The following is a 26,706-nucleotide window of genomic DNA, read 5'->3' as shown; positions in this document are numbered from 1 at the left end:
ATGAACAGAACAGGTAATCATCAAGTGATCCATCCCCTACTCCGGCATGAGCAGTCCTGCTCGCACTCTCGTTACTCTATCTCCCTGGACCTGGCAAGGGTGCTGAGCTCCAGCCCAGGTGTGAGGAGAGGCTACCTGTGGGTGCAGGTAAGGTCAGCGATAGGTGTTGTCCCCTGCATGGAAAGTGGTAGGTAAGTCTGAAGAACGCTCCCTCGCTCCCTAACAGACAAGAAGTTGGGCTGGGAAGGTGTTATATCCTTGGGAGCAACAGTTTTAGGAAGATATCACTGGAGACACAAAGAGCTGTAAACCTTGTAGCAGCCAGCCGAAACTGGCTGGGCTATCCCCTAATAATCTAACTCAGTTGCCATAGCAACACAAGATTCTATTACCACGGCAACCAAATACACAACAGAAGGGGTGCGTCTGAGGCACCTAGCGCCCAGTCCGTTCTCTCCAGCCAGGCCAGCGTGAGCGGCCTGCTAAAATCTGTGTTTTCCTTTTTGTCGGGTGGCATTTCCCACTCTGCCTTCACTAGGAGTCCAACAGAGGCCTTTGGCGCTTGCTCATGGAACTGTGGGGAAAAACAAAATGGCCACCACCCATGGGCGGTGGGTGAAACTTCCCCTGGGGGAGGCAAGTTCTTTGTCCTCCTCTTCCGCTCACAGACCTGCCCACACTCCACCCCTGCTCTGCCCCAGGCCCCGCCCCCACCCACCACTGACTCGCCACTCACCTCTTCACGCCCCCCGAGATCCCCCCTTCCGATCATGTCCTCCCCTGCCCGCCTACCACTTGCCCACCTGCTGCTCACCTCCTCACCCTGCCCTGCCAGACCCTTTCCCCGCCTGCCACAAGACCCCCCACCACCACCTGCTGGGCAGCTAGCTCGCCGCTCACCTCCTCACCCTGCTACTGCCCCCTCCCTCCCCCCCGTGACACCCTCTCCCCTTTCACCTTAAAGCACTAACAACATTCCCCAAGGGAACTGAACAGGCAACAGGCATAGCTCAATTGCCAGAGAGATTCTCTTCTGCGTGGCGGGGAGTTTGGGATACGCTGTACAGAGAGAGACGAAAAGCCAGGCTACCTGCGCCAACCTGAAGCCGGATCTCTCCTTTTGAAAAAGTGCTTGTCAGCGACAGCCTGCGTTCAGGCAGTAGTTTGATCACCTTCCTTACACAGAATTCCCTGCCAGGCTCATTGACTTAAACTGGGTTTGAATAAAACGACTAGATCAGGCAATAAACTCACTGGCTATGTCAGCTCCTCCTTGAACCAGGTCAACAGTTACTTCTGCTGGGTACAGAGAATAACTGATGGGTCATTTGGAAACTGTTTTTAACCCCAGTAACACGTTTTCCTACAATATAAAAGCCAGATGAATGTGGCCAAAGGCTTCTTGGGGATTGGCAAATGCTTGTTACATGGCTTCATTACCACTTTAATGGCTCTTTAACAGTGTCAGTGCTCTTTGCTACTAGGTCTCTGGAAAGCTTTTTCACTGTGTAAAGTTACTCAGGGATGCCCTTCGCTCGCCTCCTCACTCCCCCCGTCTGCCACTGACTCCCCACTCGCATTCTCACACACACACCGCCCTGCGCTCCGCGAGGAGGGGGTTGAGGAGAGACACCTCCGAGGGGGGAAGGGGATGTGGGGGTGGAGAGGAGAGGAGAGGAGAGGAGAGGAGGAAGACTCCAGGCAGCAGCAGCAACCTGTGGGAGCCTCGGGGAAGCGGCGGGGTGACGGCAGGGCCGGCTCCAGGGTTTTGGCCGCCCCAAGCAGCCAAACAACAACAACAACAACAAAAAGCCGCGATTGCGATCTGCGGCGGCAATTTGGCGGGAGGTCCTTCGCTCCGAGCAGGAGTGAGGGACCGTCCGCCGAATTGCCGCCAAACAGCTGGACATGCCGCCCACTCTCCGAAGTGGCTGCCCCAAGCACCTGCTTGGTAAGCTGGTGCCTGGAGCCAGCCCTGGGTGAGGGGCACCACAGCCCAGGTGTCAGGCGGCAGGAACGGCTGTGGTAGGGGAGGCAATGCCTTCCCTTACCTATTATACTCGCTGTCCGTGCCACCACCATGTAGGAGCTCACGTGGCCCCTGGCTAACGCTGTCGGCTTTGAGCTCTCCGAGCTGGAATTTCTAAGGAAAGTTGCATCCAGGCTTAATTCTTTTGTGATGGTGGCCCAAACACCGTTCAAGAGAAGGTTATGATCAGCGTTCAGGTCGTATTATGTTACACGTCAGGGTTTCGGTCAGAACATGTAAGATTCATAGAGTCTGAGCCCAGAAGGGACTGTTGTGATCATCTAGTCTGACCTCCTGTGTAACAGGCCGTAGATTTTTACCCAGTGATTTCTGCATCAAGCTCTCCCACTTGTGGTTGAATTAGTGTGCATCTATTAGAAAGACTTGAGTTCAAATCTTTAAGTGATGTGACTCCACCAGAGCCCTTGGTAAATTGTTCCACTGGTTAATTACCCTCCTTGCTAACCTGCCTCTTCGTTCCAGTTTGTAAGGTAAATTGGCACGTGGGTATTGTCATTACTGGAATAATGGGCTGGGAACAGTTACACAAGCTCTCTAACACGGCCAGTCCTTGTCTTTGTCATGCTTAGGGGTTTTTTAAATTGTTCTTCTCATATATATTGGGCCAGAGCCTCAACTGTTGTAAATTGATGTCGTCTGTTAATACCAGAGGCAATGTGTATAGTGGTTCTATCTACTAGTCATTGCAGCAACTGTTAGCTAAAGATTTTTGTGGTGCATTTATTTAACTTATGATCATCAAAACCACTCCGTGAATTCTGGCTAACATTGGCTATAAAAGTTGACTCAAATGACCCTGCACTGTGCATGCCTTTTGGTTTTTTTATGGAGTGGAAGAAACACAGCATCTTAGGTATGTTAAATCATCCACTTAGGAAATAAACAAGCTGTGTAAAATTCTTGGGCCAGTCTCCATATCTTTATGGTGGCTCTTGCTTTATTCTGAAGCATGCAGTGTGTTACCCTGGAGCAGACACAGTTCAAAAACAGCACAAAGAATTTTTACAACCCAAGAAAACCCTGTACAAAGTTTAGTTTCCCTGGTTGCCCAGTGCTCGGTGGAGATCAGCATGTGGTTGAAGAGAAGCCGCTTAAGGGGATCCCAGGCAAAGCAGAGGTGTTGCTGGTAGGAAGAGAAAGCTACACTGCAGAACTTGCCTCCCTTATAACATCCTCCACTATCAAGGACATTGGCCCTCAGATCAAGGGCCCCGGAACCATTGTAGAAGTGGGGGGGACAAGGCCAAAGTGCCTCCTCCCTCTCCATGGCTGGCTGCTCCAGTGGTGAGCCAGCTGCCCACTCTTCTGGCACCACAGAAGCCCCTGGTGGGCAAAAGGTATAATTGCAGTGCCTTCCCAGCAGAATCTATTATTCTGCAGGGAGAAAAAAAATCTGTGAGGGACATGAATGCTGTGCTTATGTTTCTTTTGTTAAAAAGTTGGGGGCAGCTGCATTTGGCCTCCTCAGGGCTGCTGGAGGTTGAAGCTAGTTGGAATATGGGCCATCATTTTTTCCAATAGAAATTTTTGACTTTTCACCCCCCAAAAAAATTAAATCCTGAAATATTTCGATTCAGAAATGCTGCGGTGGTATCACATGGGAGCCGTAGAGCAGACACCTCATGGGCCCATTCTCCTGGACAGGCTGGGCTCCCTGGGCATGGAGTCTAAGGCCAGAAGGGACCATTAGATCAGCTAATCTGACCTTCTGTATCTCACCGGCCACCACCACTACGCAGCACCTCTCACCCACCCCAACAACCAGAATTAGGGCTCGTCTACACTGTGCATTAGGCCGCACTAGGGAGTGTCAATTCTAGTATGCACAAGGGCGTCACATGCTCACTGGCCCGCATGGACCATGCCGGTGCACACTGAAAGGTCCTCGTTCACCTTAATGTAGGACTGTTCGAAATGGGACTAATGCAGAGCTCAGACAAGCCTGATTGGACCAAGGCATTACAGCCCTCAGAGCAGCGGTCGCAGGACCGGGACAGGGGATGGGGCTCGGCCTCCCCATAAGGGAAATAGTGCGGGAACTGATCCATGTTTTCACCCCGATGCTTCGTTCTTGGGTGACAACAGGACATGCTGGGGCCAGAGTGGCCACTCTTGACCCAGGAGCAGGCAGAAACTGGGGGGGGGGGGAAGCGGGGGATCAGGTTGGGGCCAGGAGCAGCTACCCTCAGCGACAGAGACATGAACCGCCGAGACCCCCCTTCCCAGCCTGGAGCCAGCTGCCCCTGTCTGCCCTAGCCAAGTGTCTGTAGTGCCCCAGGCAGTGCACCTACCCCTAGCCCCCATCCCTGACACCCCAACTCCCCCACTCCCCAAGCAAAGCACCCACCCCCTCTGTCTCCTATCCCTAACACCCCGATCTCCCCCTACTCCTCATGCAGAGCATCCACCCCTCCCCTTCCTATCCCTGACACCTCCACTCCCCGCTGCCCGGACGCCCCCTGCGCCCCAAGCAGAGACAAGAAGGGGAAACAGCTGCTTCTTTCCTGTCTCACACGTTTTTTAATAAACCAGAAGCAGCAAATGTTGCTCTTTCAGTCCTGCCACACCCCGGCCCTTCACAAGTTCACAAGATTATGGCTTCCTCCACACAGTCCGTCACCCTCAGTGTGGCAGCAATGAACAGGGGGCGCAGGTCTGAGGAATGCGCCGTTTGGTGCAGAATATGTCGTGGGTAGAAAGTGCTGGGGCTCCAGAGGAATACAGGCTCCGTATCTCCATCTGGTGCTGGGGTGCTTGGGTTTCAATATGGACCGCTGCCCCATCCCTGCAATTCTTCTGCCCCTGCCTCCAAGGACAGAGCTATTCTGTGCCACAGGCAGAGAACAGGCAGCACCAAGGTGCACCGACGCCAGAGGGCCCTGCAATGGCAGGGAATTGATTAAATGAGATATACAAGTGACCCGCAGCCCATGCTGCAGAGGAAAGTGAACTCCCGCCTCCCCCCCCAGGTCCCAGCCAATCTGACTCAGGGGAAAATTCCTTCCTGACCCTGAATACGATGATCGGTTAGACCATGAGCACATGAGCAGGACCCATCAGCCAGACACCTGAGAAAGAGAATGCTTGGTACTACCTCAGAGCGCCGGCCCACCATGTCTAGGGTCTCCACTCCAGCCATGGCCATCTCTGTTGGTTCAGAAGACGAACAATAAAAGCCCGAATACACTATGAGGAGAAAATGTTCTCCTCACAAAAGCCAGACCACATTGTGAGGAGAAAGTTCCCTTCCTGACCTCTACAGGTGTCTGGCTGAAGCCCTGAAGCATGAGATTTTAGGAACATAAGACATAAGGGCAAGCTGTAATGGGCTTAATCTGCAGCAAGGGCAATTTAGGTTAGATATTAGGGAAAACTTCCTAACTATAAGAGTAGTTAAGCTCTGGAACAGGCTTCCAAGGGAGGTTGTGGAATCCCCATCACGGGAGGTTTTTAAGAACAGGCTGGACAAGCACCTGTCAGGGGTGGCTAGGGTTATTTGGATCTGCCGCAGCGCAGGGGGATGGACTTGATGACTTCTCAAGGTCCCTTCCAGCCTGACATTACTGTGATTCTGAATCAGAAGCCACCCCCAGGGCTGCTGAGCCCTGAACCATAACACAAGAACTAGGAGTCACCCAATGAAATTAATAGGCAGCAGGTTTAAAACAAACTAAAGGAAGTATTTTTTTCACACAACACAGTCAACCTGTGGAACTCCTTGCCAGAGGATGTTGTGAAGGCCAAGACTATAACAGGGTTCAAAAAAGAACTAAGTAAATTCTTGGAGGATAGCTCCATCAATGGTTATTAGCCAGGATGGGCAGGGATGGTGTCCCTAGTCTCTGTTTGCCAGAAGCTGGCAATGGGCGATAGGGGATGGATCACTTGATGATTACCTGATCTGTTCATTCCCTCTGGGGCACCTGGCACTGGCCACTGTCAGAAGACAGGATACTGAGCTAGATGGACCTTTGGTCTGACCCACTATGGCCGTTCTTATGTTCTTTAACCACCATAGGCAAGACTGTCATACAATCCCACTCATAAATTTATAAAGCTTCTCCTTAAAACTAAAGTGGTTGGCTGGACTGCTTTTCCCATGATGCACCTCAGTTTGCCCACTTGTTGTCATATACACATACCCATGCACACACTCATGCATGTGAATGCACGCACACACTCATGCACACACGCATATACATGCGCACACACATGTGCATGCACACACTCATACCCATGCACACACTTACATGCACACACTCACACACTCATACATACACATGCACACATTCATGCACACACGCATATACATGCACACATGAATGCACCCACCCACACGCACGCACATGTGCTGCACACACACGCATACACACACACACACAAACACAAGGGCATGTACACACATACACGCACACACACACACGCGCACACACACACACAGGCTTTTCTGCTAAGAGTTAAAACTGCAGAGCCCAAGCCCCCCAATCTATTGTTTCAGTAGCCGTGTCTGGGTCTGTCTCCGTGTTGCTAGAGGGGTGGCCTTGGCACTAAGAGGGCAGGCAGCTGTACAACGCAGCAGAACTTAGGGGAGCGGTCCAGGAACTGTTCCAGCTCTCTCCCGTCATAACCTCGCACCACAGGCTGCAGACCCTCTTTGTTCCTATAATAAAGCACCCGTAAGGACCTTGGAAACGGGACACCGGGGCCTTGGAGAACCACACGTTTTTTCCACTCTGATGTCTACAAAACCTGGCAGCAGCTTTTAAAAAACCACCTTTCCAGATGTTTATTTAATACAAAATCAAGGTCTAACCTCAGGATCATATTCAACCCTCCCACCTCATACTGAGAAAAACTGACTCTCAGGCATCGACCTCAACGGGACTCACGTGTAATAAGCCCTATTCGCTGTGAGCAGAGGTTGCTCCTAGCCTAGAGAACTGTGTCCAAACTTCCCCAAAGTTTTTGGGAGTGTTTGGGTCCAGTTGTTTAGTTTAGACCCCGCTCTATTACAGCAAGATACATCTAAAGCTACATGTCTAGCCAGCTGGGAGTAGCTTTGCTATATATTTTCCTCCGGCAGCTTGCCCAGACTAACGTATGTCTCTCCATGCACGCATCGCCTGAACGTGCAGATCACGAATTCAGTTCTTGCTTTTCTGCTGAAAAACACATCACACCTTCTTCTTCGGCACTGACATCAGAGGATGTTTTATTACATACATATCTGGAAAACTTGAAAGGCTTTCTTCAACGGAGATTGCTCAGCCTGGAGCTAGCAACGTTTGTCCAGGTGGCCCTTTTTCTTCTTTATTTTGTGTATTTGATTGAAACAAACCAGGTGCAAAACGCAAACAGTTAAAAGCATCCATGGAAGCGTTACTGATTTTAACCCACCGAGGGAGAGGCCTGGTACACCCAGGCGCCTCACCCTCATGTTGGCTAGATACCATCAGTCTCCATTCTCCAGCTTTCTTGACTTTGCATAATACCTAGCTCTTACACAGTGCTTTTCTGCATAGATCTCAAAGCCCTTTACAAAGAAAGTCAGTGCCACTGCAGTAACAAGGCATCATAACATCCTTTCGCAGCTGGGGAAACTGAGGGACGGAGCAGTGACATAACCAGCCCGAGCTCGCCCAGCAAGCCAGTGGCAAAGGTAAAGATTTCCTCTCCTACAGGATACAGTGCCAGAGTTGTAGCAACATGATTCAGACGCAATGGCCACTCTGTGTACATGAGCACCCCAAACAGAAGGGAAACTTTGGACAAGTTGGAAGAGTGCGATGGGATACTGCACAAATTGCTCACCTATGAACAGCCAGGACATTTCAGGAGCATGCATCACCGCTATAAAGCAGGTCCCAGCAGCTCGTATGAGGCGTATAACCCAGCCCAGTCAGGGTACATCTACATTTCTTTCACTGGAAGACTGGCTTAAGGGATAAAGCAGCCAATGTCAGGACACACTCAGAAAGAAAAGCTTTGCCAGCTGGATTGAGTTAAGAGTGAGCGCCGGAAAAATAAAAGCTCCTTGAGCCAAGGGGACAATCCACAGGACAGACGGCGCCCTGGAACCAATTAGCCGAGGCTTTGGAAATGGCTGCTGAGTTGGTCCGGAGAGCTAGCTTTGGTTAACATGGGTTGATTCTGTTGGATTATCACTCGGTGACACGGGGCAGTGAGGGGTGGGAGATTCCCCACAGACCAAGGCAACAAAATAATAACGCAGAGCCTGAGATGTGCCACACACGACTTACTGAACCCAGGCTGGGGGCTACACGGAGACCCCTTGCCAGAGAGACCGCGGCCATCAGCAAACTGCTGGGCTGGAAGTTACAACCCCCTGCCCCAAATCCCACCAAGGAGGTGCTGCCACAGACCCAGCAAACACTCATTGCTTGTGTGCCTGGCAGGGGCCTACTGGGAACCAGGCCCATGAGGCCCAGACCGGGGGCGCAGGAAATTTGGGAAGGGGGGCAGGAGTGTTTTGGACAGGCTGGCGGGAGGAGGGGCAGCAAGGGGAGTCTTGGCAGCGTTCCTGCCCTATACAGCAGAGGAGCTTTCAGAGCATCTGGAGGGGCCGGGGGCGAGGAGGTGAAAGAGGCGATGGGGGAAAGGAGGAGAGGCCGGGGAAAGGAAGCAGCGCTGCAGAGCCGAGCAAGCGCTGCCAGAGGAAAGGCGGCGTTGTAGTGGGAGCATTATGCTGCCTTGGCTCCTGCAGTGGCAGGCAGAGGGTTAAGAACATAAGGGCACGCACATGTCTGGTCACGACTCAGCACACGTCTGATCCAAAGCCGGCACCCGCTGGGAATCAGCTTCGCCCAGTAGGTCTGGCTGTGGGGCAGGCTCGTTACTGCTTCGGAGCCTGGTCTGACGGGGACATTGGGTGTAAGCTCCAGAACCGGGCCATTGAAGCGGCACCTGACAGACAGGACAGGTCACGTGTTTCCCCTGGGAGCATTTGCCACAAATCCCAGTGGGAGCTCAGCCTACAGCCCAGCCCGTTGGCAGAGACACAGTCAAACTCCACCGATAGGGGCGGGCATGGGGGGAGGCGTCCCGCCTTGTTTCAAGACAATTCAGGCTATAGTGAAACCCTCACGTAAGAGGCTGCGAGCTCAATTCTGCAACATGACGAGCACCCTCGATCCCCAGAATACCGAGCCCCTGGGAGGCTCGGCATCCTAGAGGGCTGGGAGGCAGGAAGGGCGGCCTAGTGGGTAGGCCACTAGACTGGGGCTCGGGTTCGATTCCTGCCTCAGCCACGCTGTGACATTGGGCACGTCACATGGGCCCTGTGCCTCAAAGGTACCCAGGCACCTAATTCCCATTGACACTGAGGCAGGAGCTGAAATGCCTCTGAGGAGCCTTAATCTCATTGGGCCTCAACTCCCCAGCTAAAATGGGGAGAATTCTTCCCGGAGGGGGTCACAAGGACCAAATCCATTCATGCTTTTTTTCTTTTAATGGAGATATACCTATCTCACAGAGCTGGAAGGGACCCTGCAAGGTCATTGAGTTCAGTCTCCTACCTTCTCTAGCAGGACCAAGTACTAATTTTGCCCCAGATCCCTAAGTGGCCCCCTCAAGGATTGAACTCCCAACCCTGGGTTTAGCAGGCCAATGCTCAAACCAGTGAGCGATCCCTGTTATTTTTCCAGTCTTGGGGCTTGCACAGGAAGGAGACTCAACCGCTGAATCTCATTGCTAGTTGTATTAAGACATTGAGAGCTCAGGTGGGAGAGGAGGTGTCAAATGCAAACAAGAATAATTGAAACCTTAGAATTCAGGTAAATGTGTACAAGCAGCCTCAACCAGCAAGTCCCCTTGCAGGCTTTGGGTGGTCATTGGATCTTGAAATCTGCCCTTGTCTAGAAATGCAAGACAAAGATGGAGGCACCTTTCTGAGGGAGGGGCAGGCTGCTGGTGGGAGCATGATGGGGCGGGATAGCTCAGTGGTTTGAGCATTGGCCTGCTAAACCCAGGGTTGTGAGTTCAATCCTTGAGGGGGCCACTTAGGGATCTGGGGCAAAATCAGTACTTGGTCCTGCTAGTTAAGGCAGGGGGCTGGACTCAATGACCTTTCAAGGTCCCTTCCAGTTCTAGGAGATAGGATATCGCCATAATTTTATGATGGGGGATGGTGTTGGGAGGGAAGAGACTTTGAGAAGCTGTGGGCTACCGGAGCAACCCGTGAGAGGGGAAGGTTCCATTTTGCACTGGGTCCCCCCTGCTGTATGTGTCACGTGTTTTTCCAAAGCCCGCTGGAAGCGCCAGCAACATTCCCATCGACTTCAGCCGGCTTTGATCGGGCCCTGGCTTGTCTCTGTCAATACACCCCCCCCTCGCTGAACACTGAGCAGTGTATTCCAGCAGGGCAGGTGCTGAGGGCAGTAATCATACGCCTCTGCAGCACGGCGAATCGCTCGGTTTGGTGCAACAGGCCAAGCCCTCGTGCTCTCTGTGCCTCTAAGAGCAAAGTACGCTCCAATCACATTCTCCCCGTCCTCCGGCAGCCACCCGGTCCTGCAGTGGTTAGCACTGACTGCAGTGTCCCTTCAGGGCAGAAATTCGCCCTAGGTTTATTTAAGAGCCTGGTCCTATTCACTCCAGCAGAGACCGGAAGAAGAGCTGCGTGTAGCTCAAATGCATCTCTCTCTCACCCGCAGAAGTTGGTTCAATAGAAGATATTACACCCTACACACACCTTGGCTCTTTACAATAGAGAAGGAACGTGCAAACCACACTTCCCTGGTCATGAGTCTCTTCCCTCGGTTCCCCCCACCCACCCAACCCCATCCCCCATCATGCTCCCACGAGCAACCGCCCCTCCCTCAGAAAGGTTCCTCCATCTTTGTCTTGCACTTTTAGACAAGGGCAGATTTTAGGATCCAATGACCACCCAAAGCCTGCAAGGGGACTTGCTGGTTGAGGCTGCTTGTACACATTTACCTGAATTCTAAGGCGTCAATTATTCTTGTTTGCATCTGACACCTCCTCTCCCACCTGAGCTCTCAATGTCTTAATACAACTAGCAATGGGATTCAGGGGTCGAGTCTCCTTCCTGTGCAAGCCCCAAGACTGGAAAAATAACAGGGCTGTGCTACAAACAGTTAATTCCTCAGTCCTGCAAGGTTTTTACAGGCACAAAACCCAGGCAACACCTTGTTTTCATTGGACCAACTTGACATAGTTAGAGGGAAGCTGCTGCGATCAAATGCCTGCACTGCAAGCCAATGCTAATACACCCGGCTAGCAGCAGCCAGCAACACAATCCGGAGGATTCTCAAGAGGTGCTAATTGTAAAAGAGAGACAGAGCTGAGCCACATCTGGAGCTGGACTTTCCCAAAGCACAAGTGGTGTTTGGATTGGAGGGGTTTTCTTCAGGCCTCTCCCTGTAAAGACGGCTCTGCAAGGCAGTGTGGGGTGGAGCAGGGAGTGGGGCACAGAAGTGGGGAGGAGAAGTGGAAAGCTGAGCTGCATTTGCAAATTCATCTCTTCCTTCCCTGGCAGGGGTTGAAAGGGACATACAGAGCAAGAGCTGGTTTTAGGGGGTTGATTTTATTTGCACTGGATGTGCGCTTTGATTGCACATTCCTAATCATCAACAAAAGCAAAGGAAGTTAAATGATCAAACCCTGCATGAAAACAAAGCTACGGGTCAAGCATCAGGGGGTGGCCGTGTTAGTCTGTGTCCACAAAAACAACAAGGAGTCCGGTGGCACCTTAAAGACCAACGGATTTATTTGGGCACAAGCTTTCGTGGGTAAAAAACCCACTTCTTCCGAGCTGAGGAAGGGAGGTGTTTCACCCACGAAAACTTATGCCCAAATAAATCCGTTGGTCTTTAAGGTGCCACCGAACTCCTTGTTGTTTTTAAAGCTACAGGTGTAACCTAAACAGACCCAGCCAAGGAGACTTGGAAAAGATTTAATAGTGGACATTTCGCTTGCATCTTTCGCCCCAAAGCTCTTTACAAATCAGGAGTCACTTCACCCATTGTTGAAATGGCCGTAGAATATGCAGAAGACTTGGGTTGTGTTCCCGGCCCTGCCACTAGGCTGCAGGGTGATTTCGGGCAAGTCCCTTCACCCCTCTGTGCCTCAGTTCCCCCATCTGTAAAATGGGGATAACGCTAAAGCACTTTGAGATCTACTGCTGAAAAGCCCTCTATAAAGAGCTAGGTACTATTATTGCAGGCTGCCATCACATGCAGCCAGCCAGGCTAGGTATCAGGCAATGAGCGAGAGCTCCCAAGGTCAGGGTGACCAGCTCAGACATCTGCCGGGCAGTCTCTATCTTGTTCTTTACGCCTGGTGCCGTCGTTGCTCAGGCAGCTGACAAGGGCGCTCTCGCTAGCGGATAGTTAGCGAAGGGACCGGACTGTGACGGACGATGGAGTTCTGAGTCCATCCCACTTCCCCTTGTTTTGGGGCCATCCTGAGCTGGGGGAATAAAAAGACATCTTCTGCAGCTTCTTGTTTACCTGGGATTGATTCAATTAGCTTGCCCTACTGCCGCTTGCTAACTGGAGGTAGAGTCACAGATTCCAAGCCCAGAAGGAACCATTATTATGATCCTCTCTAGTCTGACCTCTGCATAACCCAGGCCAGAGACTCTCGCCTAGCGATTCCTGAGTACAAGCACCTTCCTCTTCAGGTCAATGCTATCTCAAACAGGTAGGTCACCCATGGTTATCACCCTGAGCCCATCTCCAAGAGTGCCTGACTCAGCACCATTACAAACAGGTCAACAACTACAGATTGTCTCCTAGTTTAGGGTATGTCTACACTACGGGATTAATCCGAATTTAGATAATTCGAATTTGGGAAACAGGTTGTATAAATTCGATTGTGCGCGGCCACACTAAGCACATTAATTCGGTTTTTAACCACATTAATTCGGTGGTGTGCGGCCACACTACCCCATTAATTTAACCACATTAATTCGGTGGTGTGCGGCCACACTACCCCTAATTCGAATTAACAAAATCGATTTGGGCGCTACTCCGCTCGTCGAGGTGGAGTACAGAAATCGATTTTAAGTGCCCTTTAATTCGGATTAACTGGCTCCGTTGTGTGGACGGGTTAAGGATTAATTCGGATTAACGCAGCTAAATCCGAATTAAAGTCGTAGTGTAGACCAGGCCTCAGTGGTTCTCAAAGCACTTCTAGGTGGTCCAGGGAGCTGCTTTGCATCACAGTGGTGCAGCATGCACGGCTGGAACAAGCAGCAGTCCCGCCTTCCTCTAAGAAGCGTGTTTTGTGCACATCTGGGTATCCCTGACAGATCTCCTTTGGAGCCCTGTGCCCAGCTGGGTTCTGCAAAGGAGCTTGGGTCTATTGAGAAGTCTTTATTGGCTCCTTTTTTGGCGTACACTCGACTATGCTCAAATAGGATGAGAGAGGCCGAGGGCAAGTTCCCAGAAGGCCAGGGAGAGGAAATGAACAGCGCAGATAAAATAGAAGAGACACATAACCAAGCAGTGGCGCCCCCACTGGAGGTGACCTGCAAAGGGGAAAATAAAGATGACGTGAAAGGGATTTGTTTGTTTCTGCTTGATTTTTTTATATTGGAAATTCCGGTCCTGTCGGAGCTGGAAGACCTGTGGTGACCGAAGAACTAGTGAAATGGGACAAGAGAGTGAAAACTGAGCTGCTGAGATGGGGAGGGATTTTGAGCCAGACTGATGAAAACAGTTTGGTTTTCGTTCAGTGTTCTTGACACCTGTCGAACTCCAATGACTAATTCACATTTCGGATACAGGAAGCTTTTGTTAAAGACTCAACTCCCTTGTCCCTCCAATTAAGGGAAAAGAGCCCACAAAACCCCCTCTAAGACCTCCCAAAGTTTCTCCAGCAAAACCTGGCAAACTTGATATTTCCAATGTAAAAATCCAAGCAGAATTATATATACAAGAAAAACCCTTCGGGCTCTCTTTATATACCATGCAGCAGGAACAAAAAAAAGTGGGAGGGCATGAATCCAAAGTTTAAAAAAATCATTTGTAGGTCACCTTTACACTGAAAATATTTTCATCTCATCTCCTTAACACTGCCCTAATACTATTTTCCCCCATGTAGCATAGCATTACAGTTGCAACAGGGAAAGTGTAAGATTAAGGTTGATGGCGGGGGGGGGGGCAGTAAGGTATAAGATTTTAAGTGGCAGTCCACCATGTGACAGCGTTTGAGAACCACTGATCTAGTTTTAGGCCATGTTAGACACCCTTAGAAGGTTCCACGACCCCAGTACCATGAAGAGGACGGGTTTTATTCTCATCTCAATGTGCTAAGACTTACCACACACGCATCAAGGAGACTAGAGCCCCGGTACCCACTAAAGTGGCCAGCTGCCTTCAGGTCAGTGAAATCTCACATGTTAAGGGAGACTAAGACTTTGCTCTGCTTCTAATCTAACCTCACCCAGAAGGATTCAATATCAAAAGGACGCTGTGACCGTTTGTAAAGAACAGAGGAATTCAACACTGACAATATGCAGCTCTAAGGCAGGGGACCAGACCCCGTAGCTGTGACAGGGCAAACATCTAAAGGAGCAGCTGAAACAAGAGGCCACCTCAGAGTGAAAAATCTGAAAACCCTATTCAGAGCTCATCGGTGCATCCGTGTTTTCCGGGGCTGGAGCACCCACGGAAAAAAAAAAAAGTGGGTGTTCATCACCCACTGGCAGCCAGCTCCTCCTTCTCCCCCCCTCAGAAGCTCCTGCCCCCTGATGGGCCCCACTGATCAACTCCTCCCCCTGCACCTCCTGCCCGCCAGTGATCAGCTGTTCGGCGGCGTGCAGGAGGCGCTGGGGCGGGGGGAGCAGGGGGGGAGAAAGGGAGGGAACAGGGTGGGAGGAGGGGGGGGGGGGGTGGGGGGAAGGGTTGGAGTGGGGGCGGGGGTTGGGGGGTCAAGCACCCCCCAGGACCTCTCAAAGTCGGCGCCTCTGGTCACTGGTGCACGAATGGATTTGTTATCAGACTGTACAGTGGTCGTGCAAAGTGCTCCTCTGAGGATAAAATCTGGCCTGTAGACGGGGTGCCCAGATATTGCCCAACGCCGCTGCTGCACTGGTCACCTGCCAGAACCGGTGGGCTGCAACTACGTTTACATCAAATGGAGATGGCTGCAGCTGCCATCAGACTGGTTGCTCAGATCAAGATGGAGCACTGCATGCTGGGATTGGTTGTTCTCTCAGTAGGCCGCACCTCCAAAATCATGAGGGCTGATCCAGTGAAGTCACTGGAAAGACGCCCAGGGATTTTGACGGGCTTTAGATGAGGCCTGCGGAGGGTTGCATTGCATGACTTGGTGGGCCTGCTGACAGCCTCTGGCCTAAAAGTGAAATTTGTGTCTAATTAGGGCACCCAGATAATTATCCCCTTCTGCCTTTGTGATTAGCCATTACCCCTTCAGGAACACAAGGCATTGTAGAGTAGACGCCAATGGGGGTAGCGGTCTGGCAGGATCTCTAGTGTAAAAAGATTACTAGTAGGGCTGTCGATTAACCACAGTTAACTCACATGATTAACTCAAAAAAATTAATCGCGATTAAAAAAATTCATCGTAATTAATTGCACTGTTAAACAACAGAATACCAATTGAAATGTATTAAATATTTTGGATGTTTTTCTACATTTTCAAATATATTGGTTTCTGTTACAACACAGAATACAAAGTGTACAGTGCTCACTTTATATTTATTTTTGATTACAAATATTTGCACTATAAAAAAGAAATAGTAGTTTTCAATTCACCTCATACAAGTACTGTAGTGCAATCTCTATCAGGAAAGTGTAATTTACAAATGTAGATTTTTGTTGTTACATAACTGCACTCAAAAACAACACAGTGTAAATCTTTAGAGATTAACAAGTCCATTCAGTCCTACTTCTTGTTCAGCCAATTGCTAAGAAAAACAAGTTTGTTTACATTTACGGGAGATCCTGCTGCCTGCTTCTTATTTACAATGTCACCTGAAAGGGAGAACAGGCATTCACATGGCACTTTTGTAGCCGGCGTTGCAAGATATTTACGTGCCAGATATGCTAAACATTTGTATGCCCCTTCATGCTTCGGCCACCATTCCAGAGGACATGCTTCCATGCTGATGACGCTCGTTAAAAAAATAATGCGTTAATTAAATGTGTGACTGAACTCCTTGGGGGAGAATTGTATGTCTCCTGCTCTGTTTTACCCGCACTCTGCCATATATTTCATGTTACAGCAGTCTCGGATGATGACCCAGCACATGTTGTTCGTTTTAAGAACACTTTCACTGCAGATTTCACAAAACGCAAAGAAGGTACCAATGTGAGATTTCTAAAAATTGCTACAGCACTCGACGTAAGGTTTAAGAATCTGAAGTACCGTCCAAAATCTGAAGGGACGAGGTGTGGAGCATGCTTTCAAAAGTCTTAAAAGAGCAACACTCCAATGCAGAAACTACAAAACCTGAACCACCACAAAAGAAAATCAACCTTCTGCTGGTGGCATCTGACTCTGATGATGAAAATGAACATGGGTCGGCCCGCTCTGCTTTGGATTGTTATCGAGCAGAACCCGTCATCAGCATGGACTGGAATGGTGGTTGAAGCATGAAGGGACATATGAATTTTTAGCGCATCTGGCACATAAATATCTTGCAGTGCCGGCTATAACAGTGCCATGCGAACACCTGTTCTCACTTTCAGGTGATATTGTAAATAAGAAGAGGGCAGCATTATATCCTGCAAATTGTAACCAAATTTGTTTGTCTGAGCGATTGGCTGAAGTAGGACTGAATGGACTTGTAGGCTCTAAAGTTTGATGTTTTATTTTTTAATGCAGTTATTTTTTGTACATAATTCTACATTTATAAGTTTGACTTTCATGATAAAGAGATTGCACTACAGTACTTGTATTAGGTGAATTGAAATATACTATTTCTTTTGTTTTTACAGTGCAAATATTTGTAATCAAAAATAAATATAAAGTGAGCACTGTACACTTTGTATTCTGTGTTGTAATTGAAATCAATATATTTGAAAAGGTAGAAAATATCTAAAAAATTTTAAATAAATAGTATTCTATTAATGTTTAACAGCGCGATTAAACAAATTAATTGTGATTAATTGCAATTAATGTTTAATTAATCGCTTGACAGCCCTAATTACTAGCTAAAAGCCTGGATCTACACAAGATCTAAATTATTGTCTTTGTCAAAACTCTCAGTCACACGATGGGATGGGGGGGGGGAGATATGCTGCCTCAGAAATGGTATTTACATCAATTAACTTAAATTAAAGGGACTTCTTATGGGACGGGGGAGGGAGGGAGAGAGAGAGAAAGAGACAAGATACTTCATCTTGTGGGGTCTAACGAGATTGTCCTGCAATGTCACCTTCTTTCGGTCAGTTGTACGAGAGGTATTTCATTAATGGCAGAGGAATATTCAACTTGGCAATCTTCGCCAGCCCTTGCTGGCCGGTGGCTTTCCGCAGGCTAACTCTGCAGAGCTGCGACAAGCTCAGGGGTGTTTCTGAAACGATACAAAAAGATCAGCAGCATCACTGTGCCAGTTCCGCGGAAGGCTCTTAATTCTACCAAGCACAGAACGCTTCGCAGACCGACGGAGGCACAGGCGCCGATTCTGTGGGTTCTCTGGGGCTGGAGCACCCATGGAAAAAAAATAGCAGGCGCTCAGCACCCACCAGCCACAGCTGTTCGGTGGTGCTGCCGATCAGCTGATAGAGGCAGCTCAGGGAGGGACTTGGGGGGAAAGTGGAGACCAGTGAGCAGTGAGTGGGAGGGAGCCTGGGGGAAAAGCGGGTGGGAAGAGGCGGAGGGAGGGAGGGGCCTGCGAGAAGGGGAGGAGTGAGGGCGGGGCCTCAGGGCACAGCACCCCCAGGGAAAAGTAAAAGTCGGTGCCTGTGGATGGAGGCCAAACTCAGTCTAGGGGTCAGCCGGCACAGCTCCCGTCAAAGTCACGAGGCTGTTTCCGCTTACACCGGGCCTCGACGCGATCCACAAAGTTCACAGGATTCCAGGCGGGTGTTGCATTGCAAGGAAAAGCGGTGGTAACGGCTCAATTTCAAATCTCACTCACCACCACGCCCACACTCCCAGCCAGCAGTTCCTGCTCGCCACACCCACAAAAATACAACGTCATTCCCTACTGCACCATTCCAGGATCATTCAGAGTGCGGGTACTGGACCAGTGGCTCTTCTCTTTGTTGAGTGCATGACAGTACTGCATGGGGCTGGCTCTCAGAGGCACAGTTCAGTTGGGAGAAGTGGGAGGAACCTTTACCCTGTTCTTTGAGACTGGATTCCAGGGAAAGAACCTTGAGGTGCTCTCTCCCTAGCAGGCCATACCACTTCTTTGTAATCTTGTGGGAAGGTTAGGGATGGGCGAAATGCCGATTCCCTCTTGCTTAGGGTCGCAAGCGAGAGAGAGAATAATATTAATGAGAGAAAGGCTAATCTGTTCCCTTTAAAGGTGGGCATGGGAGAGTTGCACTCGGAGAGAGAATTCAAATAAAGAATCAGATGTTGGATTTTAAATAAATCACAATGTTTCCATTTAGGTCTCTTCTACTTTTTTATATTAGAGGAGGTGCCTCCCAGGCCCCAATTCAGGTGTGTTTCAGATTGAAACAAACACACACACTTCCTCTTCTTCCGCCCTTCGTGGTGCACACTCTTACACTCTTTAACCTATTCTCATGGGAAGCTCGATGTGGGACAGCACCGGGTTCCCATGCAGAGACTCAGTGTTTGGGACGGGTCACCAGACTCCTGGTCCAGAGGGGTCACGGAATTGACACGTGACGGACACAGCAATGAAGAGGCGTGAGCTGCCCCGCTCAGTGTGAGCTGAGCACCAAAGGAACGCATTAGCTTCACAGGCCAGAGGAAGAGTTAAGCAAAGCTCAAAAGCGCCTCCCTTCCACCGACAGAAGATATTACCAATAAAGGATATTACCTCACCCACCTTGTCTCCCAGCTAGAGGAAAGACTGTTACACAGGAGAACAGAATAAGAACATAAGAACGGCCACACTGGGTCAGAGCAAAGGTCCATCTAGCCCAGTATCCTGTCTTCCGACAGTGGCCAGTGCCAGGTGCTTCAGAGGGAATGACCAGAACAGGTAATCATCAAGTGATCCATCCCCTGTCGCTCATTCCCAGCTTCTGACAAACAGAGGCTAGGGACACCATCCCTGCCCATCCTGGCTAATAGCCATTGATGGACCTATCCTCCATGAACTTATTTAGTTCTTTTTTTAACCCTGTTATAGTCTTAGCCTTCACAACATCCTCTGGCAAGTAGTTCCACAAGTTGACTGTGCGTTGTGTGAAAAAATACTTCCTTTTGTTTGTTTTAAGCCTGCTGCCTGTTAATTTCATTGGGTGACTCCTAGTTCTTGTGTTATGAGAAGGAGTAAATGACACTTCCTTATTTACTTTCTCCACACCAGTCATGATTTTATAGGCCTCTATCATATCCCCCCTTAGTCGTCTCTTTTCCAAGCTGAAAAGTCCCAGTCTTATTCATCTCTCCTCATATGGAAACTGTTCCATACCCCCAATCATTTTTGTTGCCCTTTCCTGAACTTTTTCCAGTTCCATGAGGAACAAGCAGATTATGAGATGGGGAGAAAATGGCAGCCACAAGATGCACAGATTTTCAGGCCGGAAAGGACCATGCTGACGACCCAGCCTGCTGAAGAGGAAATGAGTTCTAGCATGGCTGTGGGAGATGGGACCGAGCCCCACTTACTTTCATAGTACTCCAAGCACTGAGCAGTCTGGCTGTTCCTACACGTGTAGTCGGATGGTTTCTTCCCTCGGTTGTCCTGGGCATAAATGTTTCCTCCAAATTCAACCAGCATCTCTACCAGATCCGCATTTTTCACTTTGGCTGCGTGGTGAAGGGCTGTCTCGTGAAGTTTAGCTGCATTCACATTTGCCCCTGGGAGCATAAACAAAATGAGTTTATGAAGGCCCCGATGTCGCCGCCGTTACTCTGGTTAAGTCATCTCTTACCTGAGAAAATTACCACTCAGTTGCTGTGAAGCCTCTAAATGAAGTTCCACCAATCAGTTGAAAGACCGAGGGATTGTCTACACTATAGTGGCACAGCTACGGCGCCGAAGCGACATTGGCATAACCCTGCAGTGTAGACGCACCCTATGGTGACAGAAGGGATTTTTCCATCGCTATAGGAATTCCATCTCCCCAAGTGATGGTAGGTCTGTCAACCTCGCTGAGTCTACACTGGGGGTTAGGTCAGATAGCTACGGCACTCAGGGACATGGATTTTTCACACCCCTGAGCACTGTAGCTATTTTGACCTATGTTTTAAGTATAGAATGGGCTTGAGCCAGTAGTCAGAGCTAGCACGCCATGTATTTTTGCAGGCATATGTTTTCCTTACGGAGAGATTTTTAGCTGATATAGCTATGAAAATAAACTTCTGAATGTAACCTATGCATCCCACTGAATCTACACAGTCTGAAACAAGCTAGGAACTGCCCAGTTCTTCTCAATGGGTTGTTCAGTCCTAAACTTACTGATGTCAACGTTGTTAGCTATTTAAGTGCTGGTCATTTTAACAGAAACATCTCGTTATGCTGGGATTTTGAGATATGGAGATCTAGGTGCCCTTCAGCATCCGTCAACCATGTACCAAGTCTTGTTCATTCTCATTTCTGCTAAGAAAGTGTGACTAGATAAACTCAAGCCAGAGGGTGTCCTCACTCCCCCACCTCTTCCTATTACCCTTTCCATTGAACTGATAGGTGGATACTGCGAGTCACATGACTTCCTGACAAGGATGGACCCAAGACACAAAGTCCGAATCCATATCCCAATATCAACAAAGTTCGGAGGTGTTTGGCTCTGGTGATTTGGTTCAGAACTAGCTCTGGTTCCTACGGCCGGGGAACCTGGATGTGAAACTTGGAACATACAATGTTACTTGAATATCCCCTGGCCGAATCCATCTCTGGTGTAACTCCAATCAAATCACACCAGGGACCTCATGTTTTGTTGTACATCAAACCCCAATATGTCTCTCTTTCCAGCTCTCCTCTATCTCCAACCTTAAAAAAAAAAATCTACCAATATTGATCCAACATCATTATTAAGAGTGAGTTGAAACATTATTCTAGGAGGCTGGAATGGTTTGGTTATTAACAGAATAGGAACAGCTAAATGCCACTGAACTAAACAGAAGAGTTTATGACATGGATATTAATTTGCTTACGCTGCAAGCCTTCCGAAAATGGCTAACTAGGAGCATTGCTTTGCCCAGAAGAAAAGCCCTTGTGTATATATTTATTCTTGTCTGGCAGACACTCTGAGGACAGAAATATCCATAATCATGTCCATTTCAATGGCTCCGTGAATTAATAAACTTCTAAACACTTCTCTTCTGAGCCCAAGAACAGATACAAGAGGTGAGCGTTTCACAAACACTGCCACTAGGTACTGCGTACACCGAAACCAACACCTCCGGGTGCCGTACCGGCATTGAGCAGTAACTTCACACAATCCAGATGCTCTCGGGCACAGGCTACATGCAGAGGAGTTCCGAAGTGGCAATCGTGGGCCTCCAGGTTCGCACCGACATCTATCAGGAGCCGCACGCACTCCGAACTCCCTTTGAAAAGAGAACCGATCAGTGAGAAACAGCCTGGCTTTGAGGGGAACTTCCACGTGCTTTGTATCAGCTTGGCCTAAGAGTATGTGTATGCTGCAGAAGCTAGCGTGAATCCAGCTAGTACAGTAACAATAGCACTGAAGACGCCGCAGTGCAGGCATCATCAGAGCTGGATTGTGACCCAAGGATGTACCCAGGGTCTACACCAAGCTTTTACTACCTGGGCTGAAGCCCATGTTACGCTGTCTTCACTGGTACTGTTATCCACGCTGGTTGGATCTAGCTAACCCGGGTAGGCTAGCCCGTGCTGCGTAGACCTCCCTAAGAGTGTCATTAACATTTGGGACATTAAGTGCAAAGTACAAAGGCTTGGGTGTATTTTTCCCCCGTTGGGCTAAATCTATTGGGCAGTGGCACGGTCATCCATAGGAAGAGGTGGAAGCCCCGTTGCTTGAGTCCTTTGAAGCTAGACTGGACTAAACATTGGCAGAATATGCTCCAAGGGGGATGGACTGAGTCATCTAACCGGGCTGAACCTTCATAAGAGTGCTCATGCCAAGGATTTCAAAAATTAGGATCCTAACACTATCTAGTTAAGCACCCACCAGGCTTTCAAAAGTGCTAATCACCTGAGAGTTCCCACTGACCTCACAGTGGGAGACAACCCCTGCCTCTAACATCAGACCATTTAACAGGACAGGCAAAGGGCGGGTGAAGGAAGTGTTATCACACCCAATGTACAGAGGGGGAAAGTGAGGCACAAAGGAAATAAGAGACTTGGCCAAGGTCACCTAGGGAGTCTATGCCAGATCTGGGAACTGGTCGCTGGTCTTGAGTTCCAGTCCAGCCCCTTCACCGGAAGATCAACCTTCCCGCGACTCAAATCTGATTTTGATGGGAGTGTAACAAACGGAGAGGCCATGGGGTGGGCCCAACGTAGGGAGGGACTCCTCCCGGGCTACATTAACAAATAATGGAAGTTGTTGTCCTACCTAGCTAAGATTTTCTATTGTGTCTGTCACACGGTGTCCAACTGCCTCACACCTACAATGTCTTTATTTGCCCAGTCCTGAGAAGTTTTTCATTCGGACTTCAGCGGGATCTCTGCTGACACAATGGGCCTTAACACCACACAACTAATCTTAACAAAAAGAGACGACAGGAGATGCTTTCCAGCTGTTACAGTCTGATGAACAACAGACTCTTACGGTTATTTCAGGCCCTTTGCAGCTGCCATGGGTGTGAGTGCCCGATGAATATACACGTAGGATCTCGAGGGCTCACCATTCATGCAGGCTTCATGGAGAGGGGACGCCGTGTAGAGCGGAGGATTCACCTTCGCTCCATGGGACAGGAGCACTCTCACACATTCAATACTGCCCGAAGCACAAGCGTCACAGAGCGGAGTGCTGCCATCTATGTTCCTGGCATCCACCTAGAAGGCAGAAAGATAGTATTGACTCAGTGGCAGCTGTATGCCAGTGCTCTCTTACCTAGGTCTTTAACACACACTCTCTAACCCTGCAGAAGGCAGGAACCAGCTGGTGGATATTGTCACCAACCTAGCTTGAGTACGGTCCTGTCGCTCTAAGGTTAACCAGGTCTTTTGTTCCCAGAACAGAGCTAAGGGAAGTATTAAAGGGAACGTAGCAATAAAATACAAAACCTGCCAGAGAATCCACTCCAGTTGCTTTTCCTGCTGCTCCCTAGACCGCTTAGGGTACGTCTACACTACCCACCGGATCGGTGGGTAGCGATCGATCTATCGGGGATCGATTTATCGTGTGTAGTGTAGACACGATAAATCAATCCCCGATCACTCTCCCATCGACTGCTGAACTGCAGCTCGGCGAGAGGCGGAAGCAAAGTCGACGGGGGAGCGGCGGCCGTCGATCCCGCGCTGCGAGGACACGAAGTAAGTAATTTTAATTCGATCTAAGATACGTCGACTTCAGCTACGCTATTCTCGTAACTGAAGTTGCGTATCTTAGATCGATCCCCCCTCCTCCCCCCCCCAGTGTAGACCAGGCCATAGTGATCACTTTGGATAGCACGGCTGACGTGCACTGATCCAGAAGGGCAAGACTCTCCCGTGACTCTATAAGCACCTCACGTCCCACTGATTTCAGCAAAGGCTTGGCCCATAGCAAGGATGGTGCAGCTAAAAAATTATTCTCTTTGGGAGACATAATGTCACTTATTTGATTGGATTTGTAGCACTATATACTTCCCCATTAGAAGGGTAATCAAGAGCAAAAGGCTAGGGGGGAAGAGGGAGGGGACATTCAAATTTATCACAAACCTGGGCCCCTGCTGCAAGTAAGAGCTTCACACACTGCGTCTGACCTCGCAGGCTCGCCTCATGCAAGGGGGTGATAGAGTCGTAGGTGACCAGGTTTACGCAGGCACCATTCGCTATCAGCTGCTGCAGCTGCAGGATCTCTCCCCTCCTGGCCGCTTCGTGAACAGGCGTCCTCTCAGCCCAGAAGCCTGGGGAGAAAGGAGAGACTGTGAATGAGAGTCTGTGGGCTGGAGACAACGCGCTTTACTGGGAGAGGCACAAGCATGGGCTAGTGGCTTGAATAGGAAACTAAGAGTTTGGGGTTCTGGTCCCACCTCTGCTAATGACTCAGTGTGTAGACCTGGGTAAGTCACTTTCACTTCTGTGTGCTACCGGGACCCCATGTATAAAAGCTGGAATCCTGGGGGGTTTCGTTGCACAGAGTTTCATTGCTATTTGTCAAATGTGTTGCAATCCTTGTGTGAACGTGCTCTCTGACGACCCAGTACTGCTGTTATTAAAACGGTTGCTGCATGAAACAAAGGCGGCACTGTCTCCGTGTAAGTATATTTTGCTTACAGAGTAAGTGACGAACGCAGAACAGCCTTGGGCTCTTTCAATCTAGATGTGATGCCTTTTAACAGGGCGCATTCTGCCTCCATGCAAACAGGGACGACACCCCCCCGAATCCTCGCAAAACAAGCCAGTAGCATTCATTTGAATTTTGTCGTCAGTCAGCTGCTGTTTTCATGCAAGTCTTGCTCATCTCCAAGCATCGTCACATATGGCCCCTCCACAGTTTACTGCTGCTAAGGGCAGAAATGGCCTTTATGCACGCAGCTCCATGCAGGTTACTACCAGGGCACCAACAGACCGGCCATTCTATCAGCCCCATGCTGGAATGTCCTTCCACACAGCCCCTGAGAAGCAACCACTCCATGGTGCCAGGGGTGGGCAGGCAGGTGGAAGAGATTTAAGGTGAGGTAAGTGGCAAGCCTGCCTCGCAGGGGGTTCTAATGAATGTATATCAGGCTGCTCCAACCTTTTCAGGGACATGGGCCGCAAATGCAGTTGCACGGCACCTCTGCAGGCCACAAAACGGCACCCACCGCACAGCCTGACCTTGCACAGCCCGTACACGTGAGGACGTGCCGCACAGATGTTGTCTGGTCTGCATGTTGCCCGTGGAGGTGCCCACGTCACGGAAAAGGCTGCACCCCCCCCCCCCGTAAAAATTTCCAGCTGTAGCTGCTACTGGATTGAAGCGCCTCTGCTAAATGCAAAGCCGCAAAGTCATGAACATTGCAGCAAAAAGGAGCAATATGATGCATTTGCACCTTGTGTGCATTATTGCCCCAGTCCTTGGGTCTTCTTTTCTGTTATTAAGGGTTGGTGTTTTCACAGCACACTTATATGCTGTAGCCTTTTGGGACCTCCATTTCCTCACCCCCACTTGGAGCAAAGATATTTTGTGTTTCATGGCATTAATCCCGATTTACATCACTGTAAGGGAGAGGGGACTCTGGCCCAGGAGAGGGCAGGCTGTTTGCTAATGAGCAGCCCTCTCTTGCTAGCAGCAGGACTGGCGGTGAGAAAGCGGGGAGATGGGCCATTCGGGAGGCAGGGAAGACAAGCAAGCTGCCTGTATTTAAAGGCGATTATTCTTGTGGCACAGATCAGACCGTTCAGCTCCTGGAAAACCAATCCTGCACCCTGTAGTCTTACGTGCACGACTACACGGCAGCGCTGACGCTCCGAATGGTGCAATGCAGCCGCTCTATCTGACTCCAGCGGCACCCGACCTGCTGCCTACACACCCGAGTCCCTGCAGATTGCTGCACCTGTCCCACGACTCCTGCCACCGCACCCCGGAGCAGGTGCATCCCATCCATCTGCAGCGTGTGCTAGATGCAGCAGCACCTGGGCGTACAATGTCCTTTATTCTGCTCCGCATAGCCCTGTCTTGCAGGAGGTCGTGTCATGGGGGCAGGAGCTCTCTCCCCTACCCCCACACGTCTACTCGGGGCTCCACAAATTCCTCCCTAGACACCCCGGCCCTCTCTAGGGAGCAGAGCCCCGGCCCCCAATGGCTCCTCTCCCTCCTTCCCCAGGGAGCAGGGCCTCCCCAAAGCACTCCCCCCCTCCTCCCCCGAAGCAGGCCCCCCCCCCCCCCCCCCCCCCTTCCCCCCCCCCCTGGAGTAGAGCCCCCCCCCCAAATCTCCCCCCTCACTGGGAGCAGGACTCACTCACCGATCTCCCCCAGCCTGGAGCCGCTAGCCAGCGACCCTTCCATAGCCCGCGGCTGGCCCTGCCCCGAACTACAAGTCCCAGCAGCCCCTGCTCGCTGAGGGGCGGGGGCTGATTCCCCCCCCCGCCGCTCGCGGACCCGGACCCCGACCACCGCGCGTGCGGCTCCTGCGTTGGGGGGCTTCGCTGACCTCTGTGCCCAGCCTGCCTGCGTCAGAGCCGAGGGAGGGGGGGGCCAAAGGGCCGCCGCAAAGGCCTCTGGGACTTGTAGTTTTGTGTTGCTGCCCAGGCGCTTTGCACGGGATGCGGTGTTGTTATCGCTGAGGCCAGCTGGGGCCACACCCGGGCCGAGCTGCAAACCTCCCTGCGGAGTAATGCACCCTGCAGTGGCGGCATGGCACAGATCCCCGCTGGGGGGATCCAAAACACTCACCCAGCCCCGCCTGCAGCACAGAGCCGGCAGCCAGGACGCCTG

At 50.4% G+C, this 26,706-nt stretch overlaps 1 protein-coding gene across 4 annotated transcripts; it reads right to left on the bottom strand.

Annotated features, from left to right (window-relative positions):
- Positions 1-4,715: 4,715 nt before the first annotated feature.
- ASB13 (ankyrin repeat and SOCS box containing 13) lies at positions 4,716-26,306 on the bottom strand. 4 transcript variants are annotated; one of them, XM_026648592.1, is made up of 7 exons: positions 26,235-26,306; positions 24,006-24,193; positions 22,988-23,138; positions 21,569-21,703; positions 19,820-20,011; positions 17,439-17,576; positions 4,716-4,929 (listed from the first exon to the last, which is right to left on the bottom strand). In XM_026648592.1, the coding sequence occupies exons 1-6, from the start codon at positions 26,275-26,277 to the stop codon at positions 17,449-17,451; spliced, it is 837 nt and encodes a 278-aa protein (XP_026504377.1). In that variant the 5' UTR covers positions 26,278-26,306; the 3' UTR covers positions 4,716-4,929; positions 17,439-17,448. The 4 variants fall into 4 exon arrangements, with proteins under 4 accessions (XP_026504377.1, XP_026504374.1, XP_026504376.1 ...); XM_026648589.2 differs by lacking the exon at positions 4,716-4,929 and adding an exon at positions 11,911-12,499; XM_026648591.2 differs by lacking the exon at positions 4,716-4,929 and adding an exon at positions 11,911-12,494.
- Positions 26,307-26,706: the final 400 nt, after the last annotated feature.

The sequence above is a fragment of the Terrapene carolina genome, unplaced genomic scaffold (genome assembly GCF_002925995.2).
Source record: "Terrapene carolina triunguis isolate 2854851 unplaced genomic scaffold, T_m_triunguis-2.0 Scaffold68, whole genome shotgun sequence".
NCBI lineage: Eukaryota > Metazoa > Chordata > Testudines > Emydidae > Terrapene > Terrapene triunguis.
This window is presented reverse-complemented; position numbering and strand designations above follow the sequence as displayed.

Coding starts and splice junctions, on each gene's coding strand:
- ASB13 (XM_026648592.1), bottom strand. CDS start 26,277: ATGGAAGGGTCGCTGGCTAGCGGCTCCAGGCTGGGGGAGATCG. Junction 24,194..26,234: donor CTCCAGGCTGGGGGAGATCG/GTGAGTGAGTCC, acceptor CTTTCTCCCCAG/GCTTCTGGGCTGAGAGGACG. Junction 21,704..22,987: donor CCATGAAGCCTGCATGAATG/GTGAGCCCTCGA, acceptor CTCTTTTCAAAG/GGAGTTCGGAGTGCGTGCGG.